Raw genomic sequence first — 24,973 nt, 5'->3', positions numbered from 1 at the left:
AATCTTCTATGAGGAAAATCCTCATGGGAGAGAAAGGTGAGCTTTTATGAGATAAGCCTACGCAAATGGATAAAAAGATCCATAAAAGCGAGACACCGCTAATGGAAACCATATCATGAAAGAAGGTATTAAATACCCATTGAATAGATCAATTGGAGGCGGTTGATCCATGGCAAGAACCTCGACTCGGTGGTGAACTGAAGAGTCATTTCTAGGTTGGGTAGCGGTGCTCTGTTTTCCAAGTGTCGTTCTCTCTTTTGATCTAGTTTGACTCACTTGCGTGGATTGTTCTGTATGTTGGTTTCTTACCCTCTATGTTATAAATTCCTTAGCATATGAGAGAATTTGCTTGAGTTTTAAATGCACTGCATGTGGCGTTAATGAGATGATTTTATGGATGCACATAAATGAAATTCTAATTACAGTCACAGTATGTGGATCTTATGTAGAATTGGTGTTAACCTGTCTTTTGTTAAGATAGTGAATAGTCGTGCTTGAGCCGCTATGCAAATTTGTTAACTATGGTTAAGGCTCGACTGTATAAACTATGGTACAAGTTATTTGTGCTATGCATCCAATGCTGCGCTTCTGATTAATTGTGCATAATCCCTAAGATACACATGTTAACGTGTCATGCAACTGTGGCAGACGGATTATTGATTATGTATGATAAATGATTTTGTTTTGAAACGGTAGAGCCTATGGTTCGGGTTATCTAATATATGCATTATGCATTATAGGATGAATTGCATCCATTGAGGCGTTCTAATTATTTATTCGTATTGCATAAGATATATGTCGGTGGTACTTTCGGCCATGACAATAGGAATATGAACATGCTATATGGCAAAGCTAGTTATTGTAAATGGATGACCTGATCTCCATAAATGTTGGATTGAATCCTCAAAGGAGGGATACTCGAATGCGGGATATTGAATAATATTGATTGATTCCTCCTCTGTGATGTGATGTAGGCATGGGTAGAAGTGCTTGTGTTAGCTTTGTTATGAGGTAGTTGTATATGAACGCGTGTGACAACCATTACATCTAAATTTATTACAAGCTAAAATTAGTAAAGGAAACCAATATGTTGCCTTTAATACTGTGGCTAGGAGGTGTCTACTGAAAGAGGACCCAAAGTTGATCATAATTCACGGAACAAGGTACCAATCAACCTTAAGCACAATGAAAGAATAGGATGAAAACCTTAAGCATGACCACCAACTCATCGAATGGCCTTGAGGCTGCAATATGCAAGAAGAGGATGAAAAACATTGACTTTGAAAGCTTTTACAACTAGAGAACCTTAAAACCCCAACTCCCTCCTTAGGACAAGTGTATTTGAGTTTACCAAGAGTTGGCTTCCAACACACCCAACGCTCAATGCCAAACATGACATGGTACACTAAAACACAAAGACCGTAAAACCTTTCAACATATCGACAAAGTACACATTCTTCCTTGAAATACACATTCTAAGGAAACCCACAAATGACTTCTCCTCATTTTGAGGATGGTACCTAAGTTAAATTGGATTGCATAGGGATTTCTTAACACAGGGTTCAAAATTATTACAACAATATACTCATTAATCACTAAATATGTCATTTGTAGGAATTGCAGTTAGGTGGGGAGGATAACACTCCTATCCATTTTTAAAGCTACACCCAATTAATAAGTTCTCCATATGCCACAATAAATGCAATTTTTATGACTATAGTGACACATCCCTCGAGATTTCCTTCCACACCAACACTTTTATCCATGAACTAAAGAGTGACTATTTCATTATTATATTATACATACATGTTAATATAAGCATTAAAATTTGTATTCCTTTGTAAATAATGCTAGTCCAAGAGATACATTTGATCACCTTGTCTTGTATCCAATATCCAATGTTGACCCCTATATCCTTAGATCTAGAGTGAAGGTTTCATTTCTAATGTTGTGTTTGAGCTTAAATTCTAATTAAATATTTGGGTTAGCCAAGGTCATTACTTAACTTAATGGATTTGTAATATACAATGTATCATATTTTTTTTAAGTTCAATTGGTGAGATATGTCTGGGGGATTGAACTTTCGATCACTTGGATACACAAGGGCTTGCCAACATGCTTTTTTCCAATTGTGCTACTACCCTCAGAAAATATACAATGTATCATATTAACATCCACTTAAACCAAATTGAATTTTGGGACACATGTCTCTTTGATGATGAAGGGAATCCAATTATGTGATGTCAAACACATTCCCTCACAAACACTCACAAAGACCCTACACTTTTTAGGGTTCGAACCTAGGTTGTCTGTTATGAAACCAACTCACAAAAAGATAGAAAAGATAGATCAACAAATTAGAAATCAGCCTCTTCGAGGGGGCAACCTCCTTTACATTACACAAAAGAACAATTATTGGATGATACAAATGACAAAGCCTCATTTCTATATATAGGAGTCTAAGGGGTCACAATATAATCAAAGTCAACATAACAATAATAATATAAGGGCACAAAAATAACAATAGTGGGCTTCTATGGGGCACAATAATAACAATATGGGGACAATAAGGGCACAACAATAACAGTAAGGGCCACAATGACACTAGTAATGGGGGAATCACTAGTGTTATAGGGACCTAACATTGTCTATATGGAAACACTGTATAATTTTGAATTTATTTATTGTAGATTTGTACATAGATGGATATTCCTTTCTTTGCATTTATCTTTTAGACTTCTTGCTTTCACCAATTGATTTAGAGCTTATGGAGTCTCAAGTAGCACCAATCCCCTTGCTTCTATTGGATTGAATAACATGATTTCTCTTTTGAAATCCATAATATCTCATTCACATGCTTCCTATTTCTCCCATAAGACTTTAGCACAGACTCCATGATCATGTTTGTGTCCCTCTTAATAACGCACTCCTTGGAAGGGGCCATAAAATCTTTTATTAGGACTAAACTTGGATGTCTCTTCTTTCTTGCCCTTTGATTCTTCATTCAATCATACCACCCATCAACTTGTTATTTTTCCATTTTTCTTATAATGACCTTTGTTGTTGGGAAGGTGCCTTTCAAGTATTTTGTCTTTGCATATAGATACACATAAAGTATCATTATTTTAATCTAATGGACGTGGTTGTTAAAATCACCAATATTTAATTAAATATGCATTGTTATACCTTTGCTCAAGTCAACTTCAATTCAAATTCTAACACATGTGTGTATACCCTTCCTTGCTTAGTTTGTATATTGTTGTAAGTCCCCAATATATTTATGTTGGCTTTTGAAAGATCATCTCATCCCAAAATAAGTAGGGGGGATTCAATATTCAAATCCGGCAGAGTGGGGTTGAAGAAATGGATATTGAAGATGGATTCAATTATAGAAACTATCTTTTGAAAAAAGGTTAGTTTTTCCCCAAAAAGAAAGTCCCTCCTTTAAGACCTTGCCACAACTTCCATAGTTGTGAAATTTTACAATAATAGAACCTCTAGAGTAGAGGTTTACCATATACTTAGAACTTAGGTTAGAATTGATTTGATTCTTGAACTCTTTAGATGATGACTAGAGATCATTAAATACATAGTTTGAAGCGTTTGCTTGTAGTTATTAATGAACTTGTTAACCATCCATAGATGAATACTTCCCTTGCACATGTGCTTGATGTTGTCAATAATGAAAGAATCCTACTATGTTTTTGGTATATTCGACAAGACTACATCTTTAAAATAAAGAAGATTCAATTCTTAATGCTTTGCAATCCTGTAAGAGGGAGGGACAATCGAAGTCACGCAGGAGGAGGTATTCCCTTTGTTTAGCGAAACTCTATAGAGATAAAGCACTAAATGCAAGATTAACCCCTTGTTTATGTGATAATTAGGGAATATATATCTATTCTCTCAAAGATTAGTCTTATATATTCAAAAAGAATTTCTCATTTATTCTAAATAACACTTAACACTCTTTATAGAATAATTTCTCACCATTACAATCACAATAATCATTTTTCAAGGCAAAAACTACATCAAAACTTTTTGAATATGCAAGTAGATAATCTCCACAAATGAAGATGAAAACATATTTTGAGCATGTTTAAAGTGGATTAAAATATAATAATAAAAGACACAACAAAAATCTTGATACAATAATAGCTCAAATAATTATCTTTAACAAAAATCTATTAAAAATTACTATAAAATTATAAAATGAAATTAACATTAATAAATAATCAATTAATTTATATAAAATCCCAATTTAATCATGAATAATTACTTAATTCTTTAAGTTCCACTTCAAAGAAAGCATTGACACATCAGCTAGAGAAGGGTGCAATATTGTTTTGGAGTAAGAGAAGGGTGCATTATTGTTTCGGAGTTCTATGTCCGTCGCATCAATATTTTATTTGATGTGCCCAATTATTTTTCCAAAGTAAAACTATTATTCAGGTTAAATAATAGAATGTATAATATTTCACATTCTATAAAATGTATAATATTTCAAATTCTTTGAAAATCCGTTACTGAAACACAAATATATGGCCATCGATGACATGATCGGACGATAGATATTCTATCCCGCCTTTAAATTCAAATCCTCTTGGTAGTTTGGCGCCATTGCGCGCATCCCTCTCAACGAGCTCAGTAGCTCGCATATGAACAATCATGGTTTGCAATCGCATAAACATTGCCCCAGAATCGATCCACGAGCCACCAGATCTCTCTCTGCACGACTTCCAACAGTTCATCTGCGTTTCTTCGTGGTCAAAACGATTTCAGAAAAGGTATTTTTCTGCAAGAGAGTGCTAAAATTGCAAAGCGCCATTATTTTCTTGTCGCCGTCATGAATCCTCTACGCCTTGTCCTAATGAAATTATTTAGAGTTCTTGATTGGAAAAATTTGCCATATTTCAACTTTCTGGAAATATTTCAACTTTTTGCCTTGCAGTTCATTCCCCAATGTCACTTCAGGAGCACGCAGGTAGTGATAAAACTTGGGTCTGGCATGCAACTGATTTCTCAGATGGGGAACTGAAGGAAGAACTCTTTTGCATTCGTCTTGGCTCTGTAGACAGTGAGCACTGTTCTTAGACTCTTCTAATCCTTGTTTGTATCATGTATGCGGATTTTGAACTCTCTGCTATACGGTCTTGTCATTCTCCTGTTGTAAGCAGTACTACCCGAGATAACTCAATTGACAAATGCCATTCCACTCTACTGCCCGAGATAACTCAATTGACGTATGCCTCATGAGCTGCACTGAATTTTTGGATTTCTTACTTGAACTTGCTAGTTTTTAAAGGTCTTCCTTGAACGAGCTCTGCAAAAGGTCTGTTATCCGGGATCTGTACTAATATAGAAGCAGAGTTGAGCAATTAGAGGAGCATCTATGCTTTCAAAATTACCCAAAACTCTCACAAGCCAACTCCGACTGCCACCGACCTAGACTGTTTCATTTATACTGTGATATGCCTCTCCTGTAAACTTTCATATTTCTTTTGAGTACTAAGTAATTATGAAACATCGCGGCAACTGTTGTCAGGAACGGTGGTGGGGAAGCAGTAGAAAAGATGGATTGAAATATTCAACGCCCACTTAGGTCATTACCTTGAGTATTGGGCTCTTTGAGAGCCGAAAACTAAACCAGCCTTAGTTGCTGCTACTAATAGCCGTGTGCAACCTGCCCTTTTATTTTGTCCGAGGCCGATAAGGCAATTTGGTGTGTACTTGATGTATATATACCTCAGCTCAAATATAATTTAGTGGCAACCAGTTCCCTCGTTTGCATAAGTTTGTTAGCGTTCTATAATTGATGTGACAGTCAAATGTTTTTGCGATAATTGGGGTATTGCATTCTTCTTTGATTATTGGTCTGTTTCTTCGCGCTTCCCCTTGGTTTCGTATTTGAGTGGAGGGAATATCGTTTTAGTGTTGCATATATCCACATTAATCACAAATTTATTGACCAGACCTCAAAGTTTTTGATATCAAAGGTTGAGACGAAACCATATTTTACACTCAATTGATCCAGTTGTTAGTAACTTAGTTGTTTGATGGCTTTAATGAAAATTCAATCCACCAGTTTCCCTAATGGCCTTTTCCTGTTCACTAAACTGCTAAACAATCATTCTAACAATCATTCTAGGGAGTGATTAGGAGAGTGCACTTAGACACTTGTTGGGAAATAGTAGCAGTTACACTTAGGAGAGTATCATCATGTGCTGGCAGCCAAACTTATAGCAGTGACTATGCATTAGAGGCCATTGCAAACCTTTCAAGGCATAGTGAGAATGGGTTTTCTGTAAGCATTGAGTTATATTCTCCGATGCTGTCAATTCCCTGAATGACTGGTATCTCTTTTCTCCCTTACAAGCGCTTTCCTTTGACACCTGAGTTTCCCCAGATCAGCATCATAATACGAGATAGATCTCTACACAATTGTTCCGCTGAGAATGTTATTGATGTCCATGTGACATTTTTGTTGTTTTTTAGGGCAGTTTAACTGAGAATTTTGATGTTCACGTGACTTCTTTTTGGGCAGTCTGAAAGGTTCAGTTCAATTCAACGAGTTCATTGCCACCAAAACTTAAACAGTTGAAAGCTCAAAAATATCTGCAAACAAGCTTAAATCCTTTTTGACACGAGTGGATATCTTGTAGGGCTCTGTAATCGTTAGACTGTTTTTGCAAGCTCAGTGTGGTAGAGATGTTGTAATGTAATGTCCTCAAGCACTGTACTATGACTATAAATCAATCTGCAGAGGATGAGCAGTTCTCTGTTCAGTTCCATATGGATCAAGAGGGGTGCTTGAACCTGAAACTTGCATTGCCAAGCGGTCAAAAACAAGTATCTCCTTCTCTTCCTACTAACATCCTGACAGAAAAGGCCAATCTGATGGTGAATCCATGCTCTTATGCTTTGTTAATACCAATACTCTTCAGAGAATGATCCCTTTAATATAGAAATTTGACCTTCTTTCTCCATGACTTCATCTTCTAAAACCTGTACTCTGTGCCACAAGTCAGTTGCCTCATTCCGGATGTTTAGAATAACCTGGTCTTTAGCTTCTGCTGCTTGCTTAAGCAATATATTCTGCTTGATCATATCACTCTTTTCGGCCCTTAGTCTGCACATTTCATCATGCATATGACATATTTTCCCTTTCAAATCATTCATCAGATTTTTGGAATGTATCAATTCAGCCTCAGTTTCAACCTTTTTGTAGTTGGCATTTTGCAATTGTCTATGCACTTGCAGGTGTTCAGTTTCTGCAAAAAGCAAATCTTGGTTTGCAACAATGGCTGTTAACTTTCGGGTTAACTTTCCCATCGACTCTTCACGTTTTGCAATCTCCATCTCAGTATTCAGTACGATGGAAGATTGTAGTAAATGATGCATCATATTGACTAAAAGTTCTAAACGCTCAAATCTTTACATTATTATGGTTTAAATAAATCTAACTTGACATTCTGTGATGGAACGAGCTGCCTATCTTTCGTGGCATTTTTGGGAAATTACATAATTCATGAAAATAGTGTTTTGTAGCATGCATTCCCATGTTCTTTGTTCTTAGATATTCTCTTCTTTCTTTTCCTTTATCTATAATTTGTTCGTAAACCATGATGACCCGAAGTTGGATACAATTGGGAAAAAAACACTGCAGGAGATAATGGTACACAGAGGCCTTTTATGTACCAAATAACCTGTTGCTAAACTGTACATTCCATTGACAAAGAACTGCTACTATACCATCTTCTTTACTTCCTAGTATAATATCCATGTTTTCTTAGACCAGTGTTTTATCCACCTTGTGTTCATTTCAGGGGAACCACTACCAGGACAGTGCCGACTGGTTACAAGCTCAAGGGGAAGAAAAGAGATGAATTTCATAATCACATTCTGCTTTGAGAATGAGTTCTATATCTTGATGACTTTCATATAATCTAAGACCTCGTGGAGATGGTTTTTCTTTTTGGTTTTTTTTTCACACCATTGACAGACCCTATATTTAATTTGCATGTTTGCATTTTGAACTTCTACAGAATCCCAGTGGTATTACTAGCTTTGGGGCCTCGTCTATTTCTTCTCTTGGTTTTTTTCTTTTCAGACCTCTGATTCTAGGAAATCTATTGAGCACTTGTTAAAAGGAGGAAAATGATCTTGAACCAGATTCTCTCTTAAGCAAGAGAACGATACAAGTGCCTTGTGCTTATAAAATTTTCTTTTATTCTAGTTTAACAGATTATCATTAAGGTTGTCAATCCTGCATCCCTGCAGAGTTTCTGCATCAGGGTTGTGGGATTTTGTGGATCATGTGCACCAAATGTTCTCTAGCAAATAGTGCATCAAGAACAAATAATGCCCTGCGAGATTCTGTGTTTGTTGAATTAGATTCCAGGCTTCTAGAGCTTCATCCTATTTCACCCTACCAGTACTTTCATATTGCCTTGAAGCAAGCCCATGGTTTACTATTCACTATTCCTAAGCTTCATTTGAGTAACATCATAATGCTGCCTAAGTATCAGATGTTGCTGTCTGAGATCAGCCATTTCGACTCTAAGAGCTCTCAATGTTCCACCCATAATGATATTATCCTCTGTATTCTTGGAAAGTACCATCTGCAAGCCTTCCACTCTTTCAGCTAAAGAGCTCATCTGCAACGTGTATAAAAGGGCTTAATACATGATGTATTCTACCATTGATGCTAATAAAAATAATCCTTCAAAATAAAACTCTTAAGCTTCAAAATTACCTCCTCCTCTTTCCGCTGGGCAAGTGTTAGAAGATCCTCATTTATATTGAGGTAATCTGTAACATAGCAATTTAGTTGCCGTGTTTCTTTTTTGGCTTCTTCCATAGTTCCTAGGTCTTCTATTAGACCTTCACCTCGGGTTGGAATTTCTGATGCATCTTCAATGTGTTTTAATGGAGAAATCCCAGCCCACAGTTTTAACGATCACTACCCGATATCAGAATCTATTGGAAGCCCAGATATTTTATATGAGGCCGTTGATTTAGAGGAAGATCCGAAGATGTATCAAATTCCACAAACAAAGAGACTCGTGCCTTTGATCCGAAAACAGTAAGAACCAATTACAGTGATAACATAGGTTTGAATTTCTAGGCACTTGAAGCTTCATGAAATGAACAATGGAGATTGACTGCAAATATGAAGAGGCCCACCATGATGTTTAGAAGCCCCTCGAGCTTGAATCTCCCTTTCAAAATGGCCATACATGAAAAATTTCAAGCCCCTTGATGAAGCATCTTGAATCTCCCTTTCAAAATGTCTTACATTAGGCAGTTACAAAAAAAGATATATGCAGCCCATGTTTCCTGCTCCAGACAAGCCAAATCCCAAGAAAGCTTTCCTAACAACTTTTGGAACATTTTTTTTGTATCCTTAGTCATTAATTGATACATTTTTGGAATGTTTTTCTAAATGAGAAATTGTAGCTTGCCATTTCTTTTAATCAGGATATCAATAGTTTCTTGAAATTTTTAGTTTATTTTTGGAAAACAGTGTACAGTAACTTACAACTATACCTTTGACTTAGGTACAGTGCTATGATTGTGATTTTTATTTTTACAATTGTCTACTGGTTCCTATGCCTCACACTTATATCATTGATGGATTTGCCTAGAGAACCAATGAAAGCTTCCATCAGCCCCTGTTGCCTTTAGCTGGTCTCTTGCCTTTTACTAACAGACCTGGAGCCTATTCTAGCTTGAAAGAGCATTACGATGGACATATAACGTACGGAGTTGTCTCCATCTTTTTATAGCCTTTAAACTCTTCTTTACCTGTGAGTTTTCTATTCTTATCTGACATAACTGCTTGTGACCTTTGGGAAACGTTTCAACTTTCTCTTGTTGGCGTAGTAGCTACAGAGAAGGGTATTGTGTTTATGTTTCTCGAAGATACCTCTGCAAAGTCCATGAGTTTGGAAATTTTCATTTTAGTGAACCTATTGGCTTTAAACCTAGCTGCTTTTTTGGCTTGACAAGTCATCTACATGGGTTTTCTTGTAATGTACAAGTTATACATTAATTTGTAGTATGTACATGGGTTTTCTTGTCATGTACAAGTTATCCAATTAATGTATGCAATGGAATACTTTCAAATGTTCTTGGTATTTGCACAGTCATTGTTGAAAGCTTTATGGTTCATCTGCTTGAGTGATAGTAATTATGTGTTCTACTGCGTCATGGGAGTAATGACTGTGCTGAGAAACTTCCAAAATAAAGAAAGAATAACAAAAAAACACATTGTAGAAATATAAATAAGATAATAAGATTATTATAGAAAACTGTTGAAATATTATTATTAAAAGAAGATATGACAAAATGGCAGAGTCAGGAAGACGTCCCCTGAAGAAATTCTTTTTGCTGACCAAACAATAAAAGTCCAAATCATGTATATATCCACTAGGGTACATGTAGCTGTTATATAGCTTCATGTCCAAACATAAGCATAGTTTAATTGTTTTACATTTTAGTTTTTTTTTTGGGTATATTTTCCAGTTAATTTTGCCTAAAATTTGGTAGGTATCTGTTGGAATTATAACTTTATGCACTCTACAATTCTGTGACCAGCTGAATGTCAAGCAATTGAACCGCGATTTAAATCCTATTTTGTCAGCAATAAGTACTATACTTTGTCTTTATTTAGTGTAGAGAACCAAGCACTTATTCACTTATCAGCATAGTTAAGACTTGAGTTTAAGGTGGCTTTAATTATCTCTGGTAATAGCAAATGATACGGAGGATTGTGCATAACCCACCCCCTTTTTGATTCCAATAAGCAGAGGTGGTCACTATGGTAATCCGATTTCAATTTGTAGTTAGAAAATGGGGTCACAACTTTCCATATTTTTTGTTTTGTTTTGTCTTTTTACATCAAACAATAGTATATTTATTAGAACCATAGTCAACTAAACAAACAAGAAACAATTTATTTGACAGGTGGAAGAAGTGATAGGCTTAGAGCAATTGAATTGTAGGCCATGCTTCTTGACAAATTGATGAACAGATGTCTCCTTACTTGAAATTTAGGTTGGCACCAGGGCACCATCCTGTCCATCATTATACACTAATCTTGTCATTATCTTCTTCACTGTGAATGACTGGCCTGTTCCCTGCAAATAGATCTGGGCATAGAGGAGCCAATCCAAGAACAATAATCTCTAGCACAAGACAATATTAATGATCTAAATACCTAATCATGAAGCTTGAGTTTGATTTTTCTCTACTGGTTCTGAATCTCTGATTGAGGATCTCCCACTCGTCATTACCAAACCTTCTCCTTCATCATTGGCATCAGCTGCACTGCTGAGGTACTTTGGTTGGTTGTCATTAGACTTGAGAGCTTGAAGTTTCAAATGATTATAGTAACAGACAGCCAGAAAAGCCAGTCCACACCCACTCAAGTTTATGACTGTAACCTTTTCATTTATTACAGACAAAGATTATGTTATGAGCAGCCAGTCCTTGACAAGACCAGCAACATTCATAGTCAAGGCTGAAGTCTTTCCTATCAGAAGAAACACTGCAAGATTAAGAGCCAAGGCACAAGCAGAAATGTCATGTAATCCAAATCAAAGGAAGAGACCCTGATTATCAGAAATGGGTATTCTACTAAGGCCCAGGGGGTGCTAAGAAAAACAAGGCAACAAGGAGCAACAAAGATGTGATGGGATTCAACTTAATCCCTTTTGATGTTCGTGGAATTTGTATGAGAACCAATTGGGTAGTCTCACATGCAACTGCACTTAACTGAGAGAATCACCTCCCATGCATTCATCTTGGCCTCCCCATAAGCTGAAATAGTAACTCCAATGGATATGGCCAACATATTGGCCTCGGGCTCACCTTTATAAGCTTCTTTCTTCAGGGAAACCACAATCAAATACACAACAATGGGAATTAGAGCTTTCAGCATTTGAAATAATGATACTGAGAGGAAAACATAGGCAGAATTTGAAAACCAGAGACCCAAAGAATACACTTATCAATACTATGGGTTCAACGAGCTTGAAGACTCTTACAATAGCAACAGCCAGTGTTGAGTAGAAGCCCATGTGAATCATGGTGGGACTGATCACACTAAAGTTGTCAAGCAATGGCAACTCTAATGGATATGGCTAACATATTGACCATGGCCTCACCTTTATAAGATTCTTTCTTCAGGGGAACTGCAATCGAATGCATATCAAATGGGCACAAGAGCTTTCAACATTTGAAATATCGATACTTTGAGAGACATGCACCAAGGGCTGCATCATTTAGGATTTGTACTCAGTTTAGGTGTCATATTCAAGGGGAAGTTGTTATGCTTTCCACCACTTCATAGATTGTTAGAGTGATGAAACAAAAGAGGCTCCCTCTTGAGGCTAGATTATGTCATTCATATCAGCTGTGTTGTTGATGTCCTAGCTCAACCAGGTCTTGCCAAAACTCTGTTGAGGTTCAAAATTTATTATAAACTGAAATGTATTCACAAGAATTGACCTCATATAATGCAATAATCACAAGATATGCCATACATGGCTGTGATTATGGCTCGCAAGACCCTTAGACTTTGAGCAATGAGGTTCGCAACATCACTTATGATTATGCACTCTACAATTCTGCGACCAGCTGAATGTCAAGCAATTGAACCGCGATTTAAATCCTATTTTGTCAGCAATAAGTACTATACTTTGTCTTTATTTAGTGTAGAGAACCAAGCACTTATTCTGCTCATCTATAGAAGGGACAATGGTTGTTTGCCTATGAGGTATAAGGAAATCCTATAAGATGTTTTGTATTTTCGTATGGAATTGAATCATACCCCTGCACACTGTAACATTCATATATATCATAACAAGTGAAACAACTCTTTAACAAAATGGAGAGGGGAGGTGCAAGTAAAACAACTCTTTCAAAAAATGGAAGCTCTCTCAAATCGGGCAATGATGACTCCAAGGACTGCCTTTTGAGTTCTTTAATTTCCTTCGAACTCTCCTCTCCTTTTAGCAGACATTTCAAGGGCAAAGATAATTGCATTTCTAGCCTTCCCATTTTTTGTTCCTTTCTTGTGGTGGTTTTCCCAACAATTTCCACCCTAAGTAGCGTTGTTGTGGACGAAGTTTACTATTTTCTTATAAATGACATTTTGCTCCTTCCTTCGAACGTTTCGAATAGCTTTAGGTACCATTGTTTCCTTTAGAAATGACGGTTCCATGTTTAATTCGTTGTTTCGTTATGATGTCCTCTCTTTAACCGTGGTGACCTACGTTTAGGTTGAGATCAGCTCCAATGGTTGATGGAAGAATGATTTGTCTAATTGTAGGATGTTGTCAATAGGTTTGTGCAAGGCTCTGTCTCACTAAGTGCCTTACGGAATAATTTTTACCCTTCACAAGTGGCTCCCACTCTCAACCCCTCTCCATTAAATCGACCCCTCTCCATTAAATTTGAACATGACATTTCATGAGTTAAATCCAACACAAACTACTTGATCCACACTAGATAGGTTTATTCTATTGTTAAATTTGAAAATGACATTTTATGGGCTAAATCCGACACAAACTGCTTGATCCACACTTGATAGGTTTATTATATATATATATATATATATATATATATATATATATTTTTGTTTTGGTTACACTTAAACTACACAATTGTCATTGTTATATTTTTTTAACTTTATTTTTTCTCACTTTAGGAGTTACTTTTAAAACAACGCATTTTATTTATTCTATTGTTGTATATATATTTTTGTTTTGGTTACACTTTAACTACACAATTGTCATTGTTATATTTTTTAACTTTATTTTTCTCACTTTACGAGTTACTTTTAAAAAAACGCATTTTATTTATATTGGATATATTTTTTAATTCCATTGATTTGTTTGTATCATCATTGGTTGAAGATCAGCGAAAGTAATGTGGTGTCCGTGGCAAAAGATGAGCTAATGCGCATTCTCATATTGATGCGAAACTTTGTGCCTGGATATAAGCAAATTGTTGAGGGTGATTGGAAAGTGGCAGCAATTTCTTACAGGTCATATGATCTAGAAGGGAAAACTATTGGTTCTATTGGTGCAGGGCGTATTGGCAAAGAACTACTTAAGCGTTTGAAGGTATTCATTCTTAGGATCTAGTACTACTTCATGATGTTGCAAACTTCTTTTCAAAAATCAGTGCTCCATAATTCTTACGCATGCATGTTGTTTGTTTCAAAATTTCAATCTAATAATAATAAACATTACATGATGTTGAATTGAATTGCTTTCCTTTGTACAACCCTTCAATTGTAAGCTTCTTTACCACGACCGTCTTTCTATTGGACCCGAATTGGAAAAGGAAACTGGAGCAACATTGGAGACAAATCTTGACGAAATGCTACCTAAATGTGATGTACTTGTCATTAATATGCCTCTTTCTGACAAAACTAGGTGCGCCTTATCACAATTTCATAAATATTCTCTCCCATTATTCACTCAAACATCAATAGCACCTATATATTTTGTAGAACTTGTGAACAAAAACCTAATTATTGTTTCTCTTGCCCTTTCCTTTTGGTTACAGTAGGGGAATGTTTAACAAGGAAGGTGTTCTCTACCAAGCCTAGCTTTTCTCTCAGAATCTTAACATCCCCTTTGCAAAGGGTTTCATTAGAATGACAACAACCTGCATTTAAAGCATTTCTCCACCCATCCTAATTAGAAATACAATTTTGGGTTCTCTACTAATTTTCTCCACACCCATTTAATCTAACAATGGACATAGAGCATGTATATTTATACTTGTGTGTTGGAAATACCGTTTTATAATTTAATGTTTATTATTTTTGTTTTATTATTATTACTTGAATTTCTTCTTAACAAGTGGTTGTGTTTCTTTTGGTTTTAGTGAAAGTATGGGCTCCAATGTTGGCTCTCTTATTATGGAGTATAATTCATCTTTGAGAATTTTTCAATTATTAAAGTAGGTTAGTCAATTGCTTAAAATATTAAATTTATTTCAAAAAGTTTTTGTTACTTTATAGGTTAGACACTGGCTTGAAATATTAAACTTATTTCAAAATGTTTTTGTTACTTTATAGATAAGACGTAGATTTCTTGGCTCTATGATGAAAATAATGAAGGGAAAATACATGTTAATATGTTACTTGTGCTCTTTGACTGAAAAATACACGGTGAGAGAAAAATGTATATTATGCTAATTGAGGAATGTTTTTCACTTGTCGAACTTATAGTATTGAATTTAACACACTAACACTTTACAACAATGAACTAACAATATTCATGATGAAAATAGCAATATGGAAGATTTATCTGCATAATGAAAAAGGCAATATGGAAGATTCTGATCACGTTCCAAGGCATTTCTTAAAATGTGGATGTGACAAAAGGTTGTTGTGGAAGTTGTTGTTTGTATATGGAAAATTTCTTGATCATTGTGTATAATCCTAATGTTGATAGATATGTCTACTAGATGCTTCCAGTTAATGGGGCATTGATTTGAGCATTCAATATATTTTTATTCTTTATCAAAGTATTCTTTTGTTGTATTTGTATTTTTCAATTTATGCCTTACGGCGTTTCCTTTGCAACATCTGGTGCAAATGCTAGTATATCTTACCTCATTTTATGGTTAACATTGTATAACAAAAACATGCGTTGTGTTATGTAATTAATACTAACATGTAATATTGATTTTTTTTGTCAGAATGCTATAGGTAATGATTGCCAAGACGATGATCCAAATTATGTTCAACATATATCAGGAGATGATGAGGATGAGGATGAGGATGATGGTGGTGAAGGAGGAGATGATGATGATAGTTGCGGTGTTGGTGATGATGTGGATCAGAGTAATGAGGATGGTCAAGATGATCATGAGGATGATCTTGGTGGTGGTAGCTAGGCATGCACATGCATTGTTTTTTATGAAGAAATTATTGTGTAGAATGACATTGTTATGTTTAGATGGGTGTTGTGAATTTACCCTATATCAATGAGACATTTTGATTTTGTAATCATACGATGAGTTTGATTTATGTATGTTGTTAATTTATCGTAGAATAACGATATTCATGAAATATTTTGATTTGTTAATCATATTTGAATTTTACTTGTTTTGATTAAAAATAATACTGATTTTATTAGTATTATGTTGCTATTTTATACATGTTTTGAAAATTGTTAATGACACATTGTTATTTTTTTGGATGGATGTTGTCAATTTCTCTTAAATTTCTTTACAAATGATTTTGAATTGTGATATCTGCTTTAATGATATTTAGAAACTATCATATATTTCACTATGAATCTATAAATGGGGTCATATATGTAAAGAAAAATATACTCTATATAAGAAGTCAAATGCGGGTGTAACCATGGATGCAAAATTGAAAGTAAAATTGGATGTTAAACTAGGAATTAATACAAAATGCAAACAATTGACATACAAAGTGTTTTAAATTAGAAGTGAAAAATTGTGCAATAGTTGACACAAAGAAGGGAACAAAACATGGCATACAAAAGGATATCAAATTGGGCAAAAACAAGGACACATAAATGGGCACCAAATTAGATGCAAAAAAAGACAACTAGATGTAAAATAAGATGCAAAGTTGAGCGTTAAAAAGAAGCAAAAAACGTTACAAATTAATATGCCAAATGATGATGCAAATAATGGTGTAAATTTGGGATGCAAACTTGGGTGCAAAAAAGGAAAAAAAAAAGATGTAAGAAAAGACATAAAACAAGATGCAAAATGGGGCTGAAAAAAGGTGAAACCAAGGATGCCATATTGGATGTAAAAAATGATTCCTAATCACATGCAAATTTAGGCTCGAACTCAGACACAAAATTATATGCAAATGTGGACACAAAATGAGGCAAAAAAAGATGCAAATTTGGATGGTGAAAACGATGTAAAATTAGACACCAAAAAAATGCAAAATTGGATGAAAAAGTCGGTGTAAATAATGGTGTAACATTGGACACAAGTAGACACAAAAAAATGGTGCAAAAAGGGGCATAAAATAGCTTAAAATTGGATGCAAAACTTGGTGCAAAAACAAATACAAAAGTAGACGTAAAAAATGGCTCTAAATTGAATGTACCATTAGACACAAAATAAGATGCAAAGGTGGACACAACACATGACTCAACATAAGATGCAAATATAAATGCAAATTTGGATGCTCAAAATGATGTAACATTAGATGCAAGAGATGGTGTTAAAAATGATGCAAAATTGGATGAAACAAATGACGCAAAATATGGTGCAAAATGAGATGGGAAAAATGGAGACAAATCAAACGTAAATGTGGATGTAAAAAATGGTCCAAAAAAAGATGCAAAAATGGGCACAAAAATGGATGCAAAATTTGGTGCTAAATCAAATTCAACACATGGTGCAAAGATAGGCACCAAAGCTGGTGCAAAAATAGAAGCAAAAACTAGTGTAAGACTAGATACAAAACCTGGTGTAAGACTAGATGCAAAAACTGACACAAAATGGATGCATAAAAAGACGTTAAATTGGATTCAAAATACAGTGTAAACTTGATGCAAATGATGGTGCAAAAATGGAAGCAAAGAATGACACAAAATAGGAAGCAAAAGAGAATGAAAAATAGATGCAAAAAATGACACAAAACTAGAAGCAAAACCTGTCATAAAATAAGATGCAAATCTTGGTTCAAAATTTGACGCAAAAAATGATGCATAGTTTGGTGTAAAAAATGATGCAAAATCTAGCATGAAAAAGGATGCAAAATCAGGTGCAAAAAAGGACGCTTTAAAAATTGTACAATAGAGCCAGATTTAGCGCCAGGTTGCTCATCACAATTACAAAAAAAATGCACTAAAATCTGGCGCTAAATCTGGCGCAAATCGCTGGTTTTGTTGTAGTGAAAACTTAGTTTTCCAAGATATACGTGCCTTGCATTCTTTGAAAGTATATGTGTATGTATACGCGACTTGTATACATAGAACCCACGTGTATATGCAACTTGGCCAATGGTGAACCTGCATATACCTCTCTTTCTTCATCCTGTGAAGTCTGATCTAAACCCTGTGTTGTTAACCTGCTAAACTAAGATCTACCATCTGAGTTAGTTGCCATCAAAGAAAACACCTGTGTCATAAAGCCAACAAAAACTCCACAAGAGGTATGTACTAGTAAGAAACCCTCTCTTTCACATCTAAGGGTATTTGGATGTGATGCATATGTACATGTTCCAAAGGAGAAATGAACCAAGTTGGATATTAAATCTGAAAAGTGCATCTTTATTGGGTATAAGGATGGTTTAAAGGGTTATAAGATTTGGAACCCAGTAACAAGGAAGGTTGTGTACATCCGAGATGTGGTGTTCAGAGAGGTGAAAGATGTTATTAAAAATGAAGTTCAACCAAAGGAACCTAAGAAGATAGAGTTTCAGCTAAAGGAGGAAGAATCAGACTCTACAGCAGAGGAGGAATTAGAAGATGAAGAGCCACAAACTCTGGGTGTGAGAAGATCAATTCGAGAAAGAAGGCAGCCAGAAAGGTATAGTCCATCTGCTTTCTGTTCAAATTTTTCTTTATCTATTACTAATGATGATCCTAGAACTGTGAAGGAAGCAGTAGATTCAGAGGATGAAAAACTCTGGAAAGGGCCATGGTTGATGAAATGGAATCTTTGCACAAAAACGAGGCTTGGGATCTAGTGGAGTTGCCGGCTGGAAGGAAACCCATTGGCAGCAAATGGGTGTTCAAGAAGAAGACAAATGCAGAAGGAAAGGTGGAGAAATATAAAGCTCGGTTGGTAGCAAAAAGTTATTCCCAAGTGCCGAGAATTGATTTTGGTGATATTTTTTCTCCTGTTTCCAAGGTAACCTCTATTAGATTACTTTTATTTGTTGTTGTTGCTTTTGATTTTGAGGTAGAACAGATGGATGTGAAGATAGAATTTCTTCATAGGGATCTGGAAGAGGAAATCTACATGAAGCAACCTGAAGGCTTTGCGGTGAAGGGTAAGAAAGAACTGGTATGCAAGTTAAAGAAGTTTCTATATGGGTTAAAATAGTCACCAAGGATGTGGTATCAGAAATTTGATACATTTATACGGGGACTTGGTTTCACCAGAAGCAAAGAAGATCACTGTGTGTATTTTAAATTAATTGGTGACCGTGTTATTTATTTGGTCTTGTATGTGGATGATATGTTGCTAGTTGGAATGACAAAGAAATTATCCAGGGTTTGAAGACCCAATTGTCCTCCAAATTTGACATGAAATCTTTTGGTGCTGCAAACTATATTTTGGGCATGGAAATTAAAAGAGATCGGGCAAAGAGGAAGCTCTAGTTAAACCCAAGGAAGTATGTCAAGACAATATTGCAGAGATTTAATATGCAAGGTAGTAAACCAGTGAAGGTTCCTATTCATGTAGGTGTAAAGTTATCTGTTGAATAGTGTCCCAAGACACAAGAAGAGGAAGAGGACATGTCCCGTGTTCCATATGCAAGTGTAGTCAGTAGCCGGATGTATGCAATGGTCTGTACTAGACCAGACATTGCACATGCAGTGGGAGTATTGAGCAGGCTTATGTCAAAACCAGGAAAGGAGCATTGGACAACAGTGAAGCGGGTTTTCAGGTATTTGCGTGGCACTAGTGATTATGGTTTATGCTACCAAGGAAGACCAGGATTAGACAGAGTGTTGGATATTCATGGATTTGTTGATGCAGAATGGTCTGGAGATCTGGATCTGGAGTGGGTATGTGTTTAACCTATTTGTAGGTGCAGTCAGTTGGATGAGTAAGAAGCAATCTGTAGTGGCACTATCAACTACAAAGGTAGAATACATGGCAGCCACTCATGCAAGCAAGGAAGCAGATTGGTTGCAGAGATTGTGTTCAAGTATGTGGTTAATACAGGGAGCTATAAGGATAGACTGTGACAGCCAAAGTGCAATTTTCTTGGCAAAGAACCCTGCATATCATTCAAAGACAAAGCACATTGATGTTCAGTATCACTTTGTGAGGGATATGATAGAAGACAAAAAGGTGTTGCTGGTAAAGGTGGACACTTTGAAGAGTACTACAGATGCATTGACAAAATCCATGAGCTCTAAGAAGTTCTCTTGGTGTAGAGAAAAAATGGGCATTGCAGGGCTGGATAAATGACTAAGCTCTCTTGTGGCCCCCTTGTGGAAAGAAAACAACAAGTGGGAGAATGTTGGGTTGTGTTACATTCTTTCCACGACTAGCCCACGTAGTTAACCAAGGGTTTAGAAGGGGCCGGAGCCCCCCCTTCGTTGCGTAAATTTTGTAGCGGGGGGGTCACAAGGGGTTTGAAGGGTGTAGGTAACCCCACTTCATGGGGTCTGGGCACTGCCCCAGAAAATTTTGGTTTTGGAACCTATATTAGGTTGGGCGGACCCATCTATGGTTTTGTGTATGATTTTTGCACATGTTTTTTGGACACGATGTTTTTCGATCCATGGTATTGGATGCGATGGTTTTTGGTCCATGGTATTGGATGCTTCGGCATGTATAAATATGTATTATAACATTGAAAGGAACATAATGAAAAATCAAGCTGGTAGTCCCAGTTTTGGGATCCAGGGGAAAATCTCTGTGTATATGTGTTTTATGTGTTATGCTCTCGCATTGTTTACTTTCTATGTTTTAGAATTCGTATGCAGGTAATTTCTATATGGGGTTAAAACCTACAGAAGGATCTTGAAAAACATAAGAAAGATTGAAAGCACATTCACCTTCCTACTCCTCTACCTGTGTAGAGTGATTTCCTTGTACCTAATCGTAATTTGAACCAGCAACACGAAAATCAAGAGAGTGTGAAAGACTAGTTGGTGGAACAGATTGCTCAAGTGGATCATGGTACAAAGAGTCATGGCCTATAGATGATAGAGGATGGAATAAATCCATATCAGATTTGAGACTTGAGTTATGAATAGTGACATCATCTTGTAGAGTGGAGGAGTTAGTCTTCGCCATAGGCCTCATAAGCCATTTTGGAATTTCCTCCATTGAATCTGAGTCATGAAAGGTAGGAGAAGAATGAGAAGATGGATTGGGAATTTGATTTGCAGACTTTTCAACTTTGTTACCATCGTAGAGAGGCACCCCTATCAAAACTGGAAAAGGAGGAGGACAAAGAACAAAAGGGACAGTAAATTCCTCCTCTGAAATTAGAGGTGTCTCATGATTCACAAGAGTTGGGGAAGCAGAAAAATTAGGGGGTTTAGGTTCACCGCATGAAGCAATAAGAACCAAGCGCTCAAACTCTTGTTTCAAGAATTCCCAATTCAAATCTTCTTCCAGAATTTCATAGAAAAGGTGAAGGAATTGATCAGAAAAATTCTCAACTGATTCATTAGGCTCCATTCTTAAGAGATTGATTCTTTTAAAGATATTTCAATAATTATACCCACCGAAGGTTTGATGAAGCTCCCTGAGGAAGTAAAGAAGGGAATGAATGGAAGTGGTTGGAAAGGTATGGCAACACTGATTAGCATGACCTTCAAGGGTGAGGAATAAAGCACACAATCCAACTCAAATTTAAGAAAATTACAAATGTGCTCAGTTATGGATGTTCCATCCTCACCATCAAACTTTAATTGGGACAAGTGATTGAGAGGCTCATCAAGGGATTAAAATTGATGAAGGGAAAAATTTGAGAAACACCCCAGGAGTATGATTTTTGTATGAGCCATTTCAGATAAGAGATTCAAACCAGATGAAATGGGTTCAACTTGTCATCTGGCCCTCCTTCTAACGCCATTTTGTTGATGGTGATGGAAATATTTCAACCAAGGGAATCTCCCTAATATGAAGTCTCAATCATACCTCACATTGTTTGGTGTAGGAGTCCCATTTTGTATAAAGGCCTGGTTGCCAAATCCCTAAAGATTTTCCTTGTCTCTAGCTGTCAGCATAGGAGAGTGATACAATGGTGTCTTACAAAAAGAAAGGGTGGTGTGCCTAGTGAGTATGTAGTTGCAACTATGTCAAGGCACTTCTAATTCAAAGGGGAGAGAAAGTGAGCCTCTAAGTGAGAGGTAATAGTACCACCCAGGAAGAGACACACATGAACCAGAAGGCTTCGTCTAACATCCAGCAGAATAGTCCACAGAGAGTGTGATGGTCATTACAACCAACAAACAAGGAAAGATTTGTCTAATATCCCATGGAATAGTCCACAAGGATGGGATAGCAATAACAACCATTGCAACACATTCTCAATAAGATAAGCACTTAAAGAACTGAAATAGTTCAACTATCTTAGTACATGCGAAAGCAAACATGAAATACAAACGTCCACAAAATAGTCTTACAAGCATTCGTATTCCATGCATGAAGAACATGTTGACCTTAAAAGGCTTCTATTATTAAGAAAAAATTCCAAGACACGTGTTTACAATGTACATCACTAGCCCCAATAATGGGACATTGGAGCCACTCCTTGCTCCTCAAAGAGCTAGCTGATATCTCTAATGCCTTGCGGGAGGAGCCAAGGTGAAAATTCCTTTGCTCATACAATGAGGGGGTATATATAACCAAGGGGTGATGCTTCCCCTTTGTGACTCTTTGACTACCCTCGTGATTGTTCAACTTCCTATGACTTTTAAACTTGCAGGACTCTCCATATTCATGTGTGTCCTTTGGACTTCCACTTTACAATACATTTGAATATAATATACATGGTCCAAAATAGTGATATGGCATATGACCACTCATGACATGACATGACATGACACTACTAACATGGATTGCTTGGTCATGTGGCAATGCCAAGTCATTGTTTCTGCCAAGTGTTGGATGTCTTCTTGGATATGCTTTCCCTTCTCCTCAGCATGGCTTAGTGATGTGGAGTCTTCAATGATCTTTAGTCTTAGGTGGTAGTTGCAAAATTGTGTCCCTTTGCTTTGTTTTGTTAGATGAGCTTGCATGTTTCAGCTAGAAAGATGTATTTTTGCATGATCCCCTTATATATATCCTTTTTCATCATCCTTTCATGGTATAAGAGAGTACTTGCATCTACAAATCACTCATGACAAGACGATATCAGTCAAGGCCCCTGACCTAAGATAGAGAATTTGGATTCATGAACTGGGTCGGGACTGGGTGACCGATAAGGAGATAAGGTTGAGTGACTGCACAATTGCGCATTTCAAGCATGTAGGTTTTAACCCTGTACAGAAATTACATGCAAACGAATTCTTAAAAGTAGAAAATAAATAATGGCAAGATCATAAAACATAAAATAGATATACACAAAGATTTTCCCTTAGATTCCAAACTGGGACTACCAAATTGATTTTTCATTATATTCCTTAGAATTTTACAATAGATATATATACATGTCGAGGCATCCATAAACCCTAATCCATTAACCCTGGATTAGAACATAACCGTAGTTCCCTTGACCAGGTATACAAAATACCATGGAAGGAAAACCACCATGCCGAAAACCATGTGTGAAATCCATGCACAAAACCATAGGTAGGTCTTCCAACCTAATATAGCGTCCAAAAAAAAAATTGGGGTAGTCGTGAAAAGAATATAACACACACCCAAAATTCTCCCACTTGTTGTTTTCTTTCCACAGGGGGCCACAGGAGAGCTTATTCATTAATCCAACCCTGCAATGCCCATTGTTTCTCTACACCAAGAGAACTTCTCAATGCTCATTGACTTTGTCAATGCATCTGCAATATTCTTCAAAGTCTTCACCTTTACCAGCAACACCTTTTTGTCCTCAACCATATCCCTCACAAACCGATACTAAACATCAATGTGATTTTCTTTAAATGATAAGCAGGGTTCTTTGCCAAGAAAATTTCACTTTGGCTATCACAAACTGTCCTTATATCTCTTTGTACTAACCCCATACTTGAACACAATATCTACAACCAAACTACTTCCTTGCTTGCATGAGTGATTGCCATGTATTCTACCTCTGTAGTTGAAAGGGCCACTACAGACTGCCTCTTACTCATCCAACTGACTACACCTAAAAATAGGTTAAACATATACCCACTTTTATATATTCTCTAATCCAGATCTTCATCCCAGTCTGAATAAAAAAAACCACGAATGTCCAAAACTCTGTACAATCCTGGTCTTCCTTGGTAGCACAAACCATAATCCCTAGTGCCACGCAAATACCTAAAAACTCACTTCATTATTGTCCAATGCTCCTTCCTTGGTTTTGACATAAACCCGCTCAATCTCCCACTACATGTGCAATGTCTGGTCTAGTATATACCATTGCATACATCAGGCTACCAACTACACTTGCATATGGAACATGGGACATGTCCTCTTCCTCTTCTTTTGTCTTGGAACACTGTTCTACAGATAACTTTAGACCTACATGAATAGGAACCTTCATCGGTTCACTATTTGCTGACGTTGTTGGACCCACCAACATGTCAAGCGGATCTCTCTGGTAAGAAGTCCCAATTAGACCTCAAACCGTTTGGTGTAGGAGTCCCAATAGTGGGTCGTAAGGTAATGCCTTGACCGCGATGTCGCACAAAGGCAAGTAAGATAACTTTGTTAGTAGCAAGGGTGTGACTGATGCAATGAGTCAAGGAATGAGTATGATAGGTTCCAACACTTCAGCAGGAGAGGAAGGTGAATGTGGGTTCTAGGTTGAAAGGGATCAGTCCCAACTTTGCTAGGAACACACAACACAAAGGACGTGCACATCTTCTGGCAGAGTAGTCGACACGGATTTGGTAGTCCCAACATACAAGGTAGGATAACATGAATAGCACTCACGGATCAGTCTGAGATGAGTGTGATGGTTGATATAACAAGGTTCAGAGAAAGGTCTATCTGGTGTCTGGTAGAGCAGTCGACATGGACGGTGACAGCATTAACAACATATGCAACACATTAACAACAAGATTCATATAATTGCATGTGAATCAGTTCATATACAAGTACGTAAGTT

General features: G+C 36.5%; 1 protein-coding gene across 2 annotated transcripts; it reads left to right on the top strand.

Moving 5' to 3' along the window:
• Window positions 1-4,600: 4,600 nt before the first annotated feature.
• On the top strand, window positions 4,601-16,181 carry LOC149240784 (formate dehydrogenase 1, mitochondrial-like). 2 transcript variants are annotated; one of them, XM_089367365.1, is made up of 3 exons: window positions 4,601-4,787; window positions 13,928-14,132; window positions 15,724-16,181. In XM_089367365.1, the coding sequence occupies exons 1-3, from the start codon at window positions 4,669-4,671 to the stop codon at window positions 15,919-15,921; spliced, it is 522 nt and encodes a 173-aa protein (XP_089223491.1). In that variant the 5' UTR covers window positions 4,601-4,668; the 3' UTR covers window positions 15,922-16,181. The 2 variants fall into 2 exon arrangements, with proteins under 2 accessions (XP_089223491.1, XP_089223490.1); XM_089367364.1 differs by having other exon boundaries at window positions 13,923-14,132.
• Window positions 16,182-24,973: the final 8,792 nt, after the last annotated feature.

This window comes from Pinus tabuliformis, chromosome 8 (assembly GCF_031772625.1).
Source record: "Pinus tabuliformis cultivar Carrire ecotype Pingquan chromosome 8, CPIR1, whole genome shotgun sequence".
Taxonomy (NCBI): Eukaryota; Viridiplantae; Streptophyta; class Pinopsida; order Pinales; family Pinaceae; genus Pinus; species Pinus tabuliformis.
This window is presented reverse-complemented; position numbering and strand designations above follow the sequence as displayed.

What these genes read in the sequence shown, in the direction of transcription:
- LOC149240784 (XM_089367364.1), top strand. Translation starts at nt 4,659, where the DNA reads ATGAACAATCATGGTTTGCAATCGCATAAACATTGCCCCAGAATCGAT. An exon ending in TCAAAACGATTTCAGAAAAG is followed by an intron (nt 4,788 to 13,922) that starts GTATTTTTCTGC and finishes CATTGGTTGAAG; the next exon opens with ATCAGCGAAAGTAATGTGGT. An exon ending in AACTACTTAAGCGTTTGAAG is followed by an intron (nt 14,133 to 15,723) that starts GTATTCATTCTT and finishes TTTTTTTGTCAG; the next exon opens with AATGCTATAGGTAATGATTG.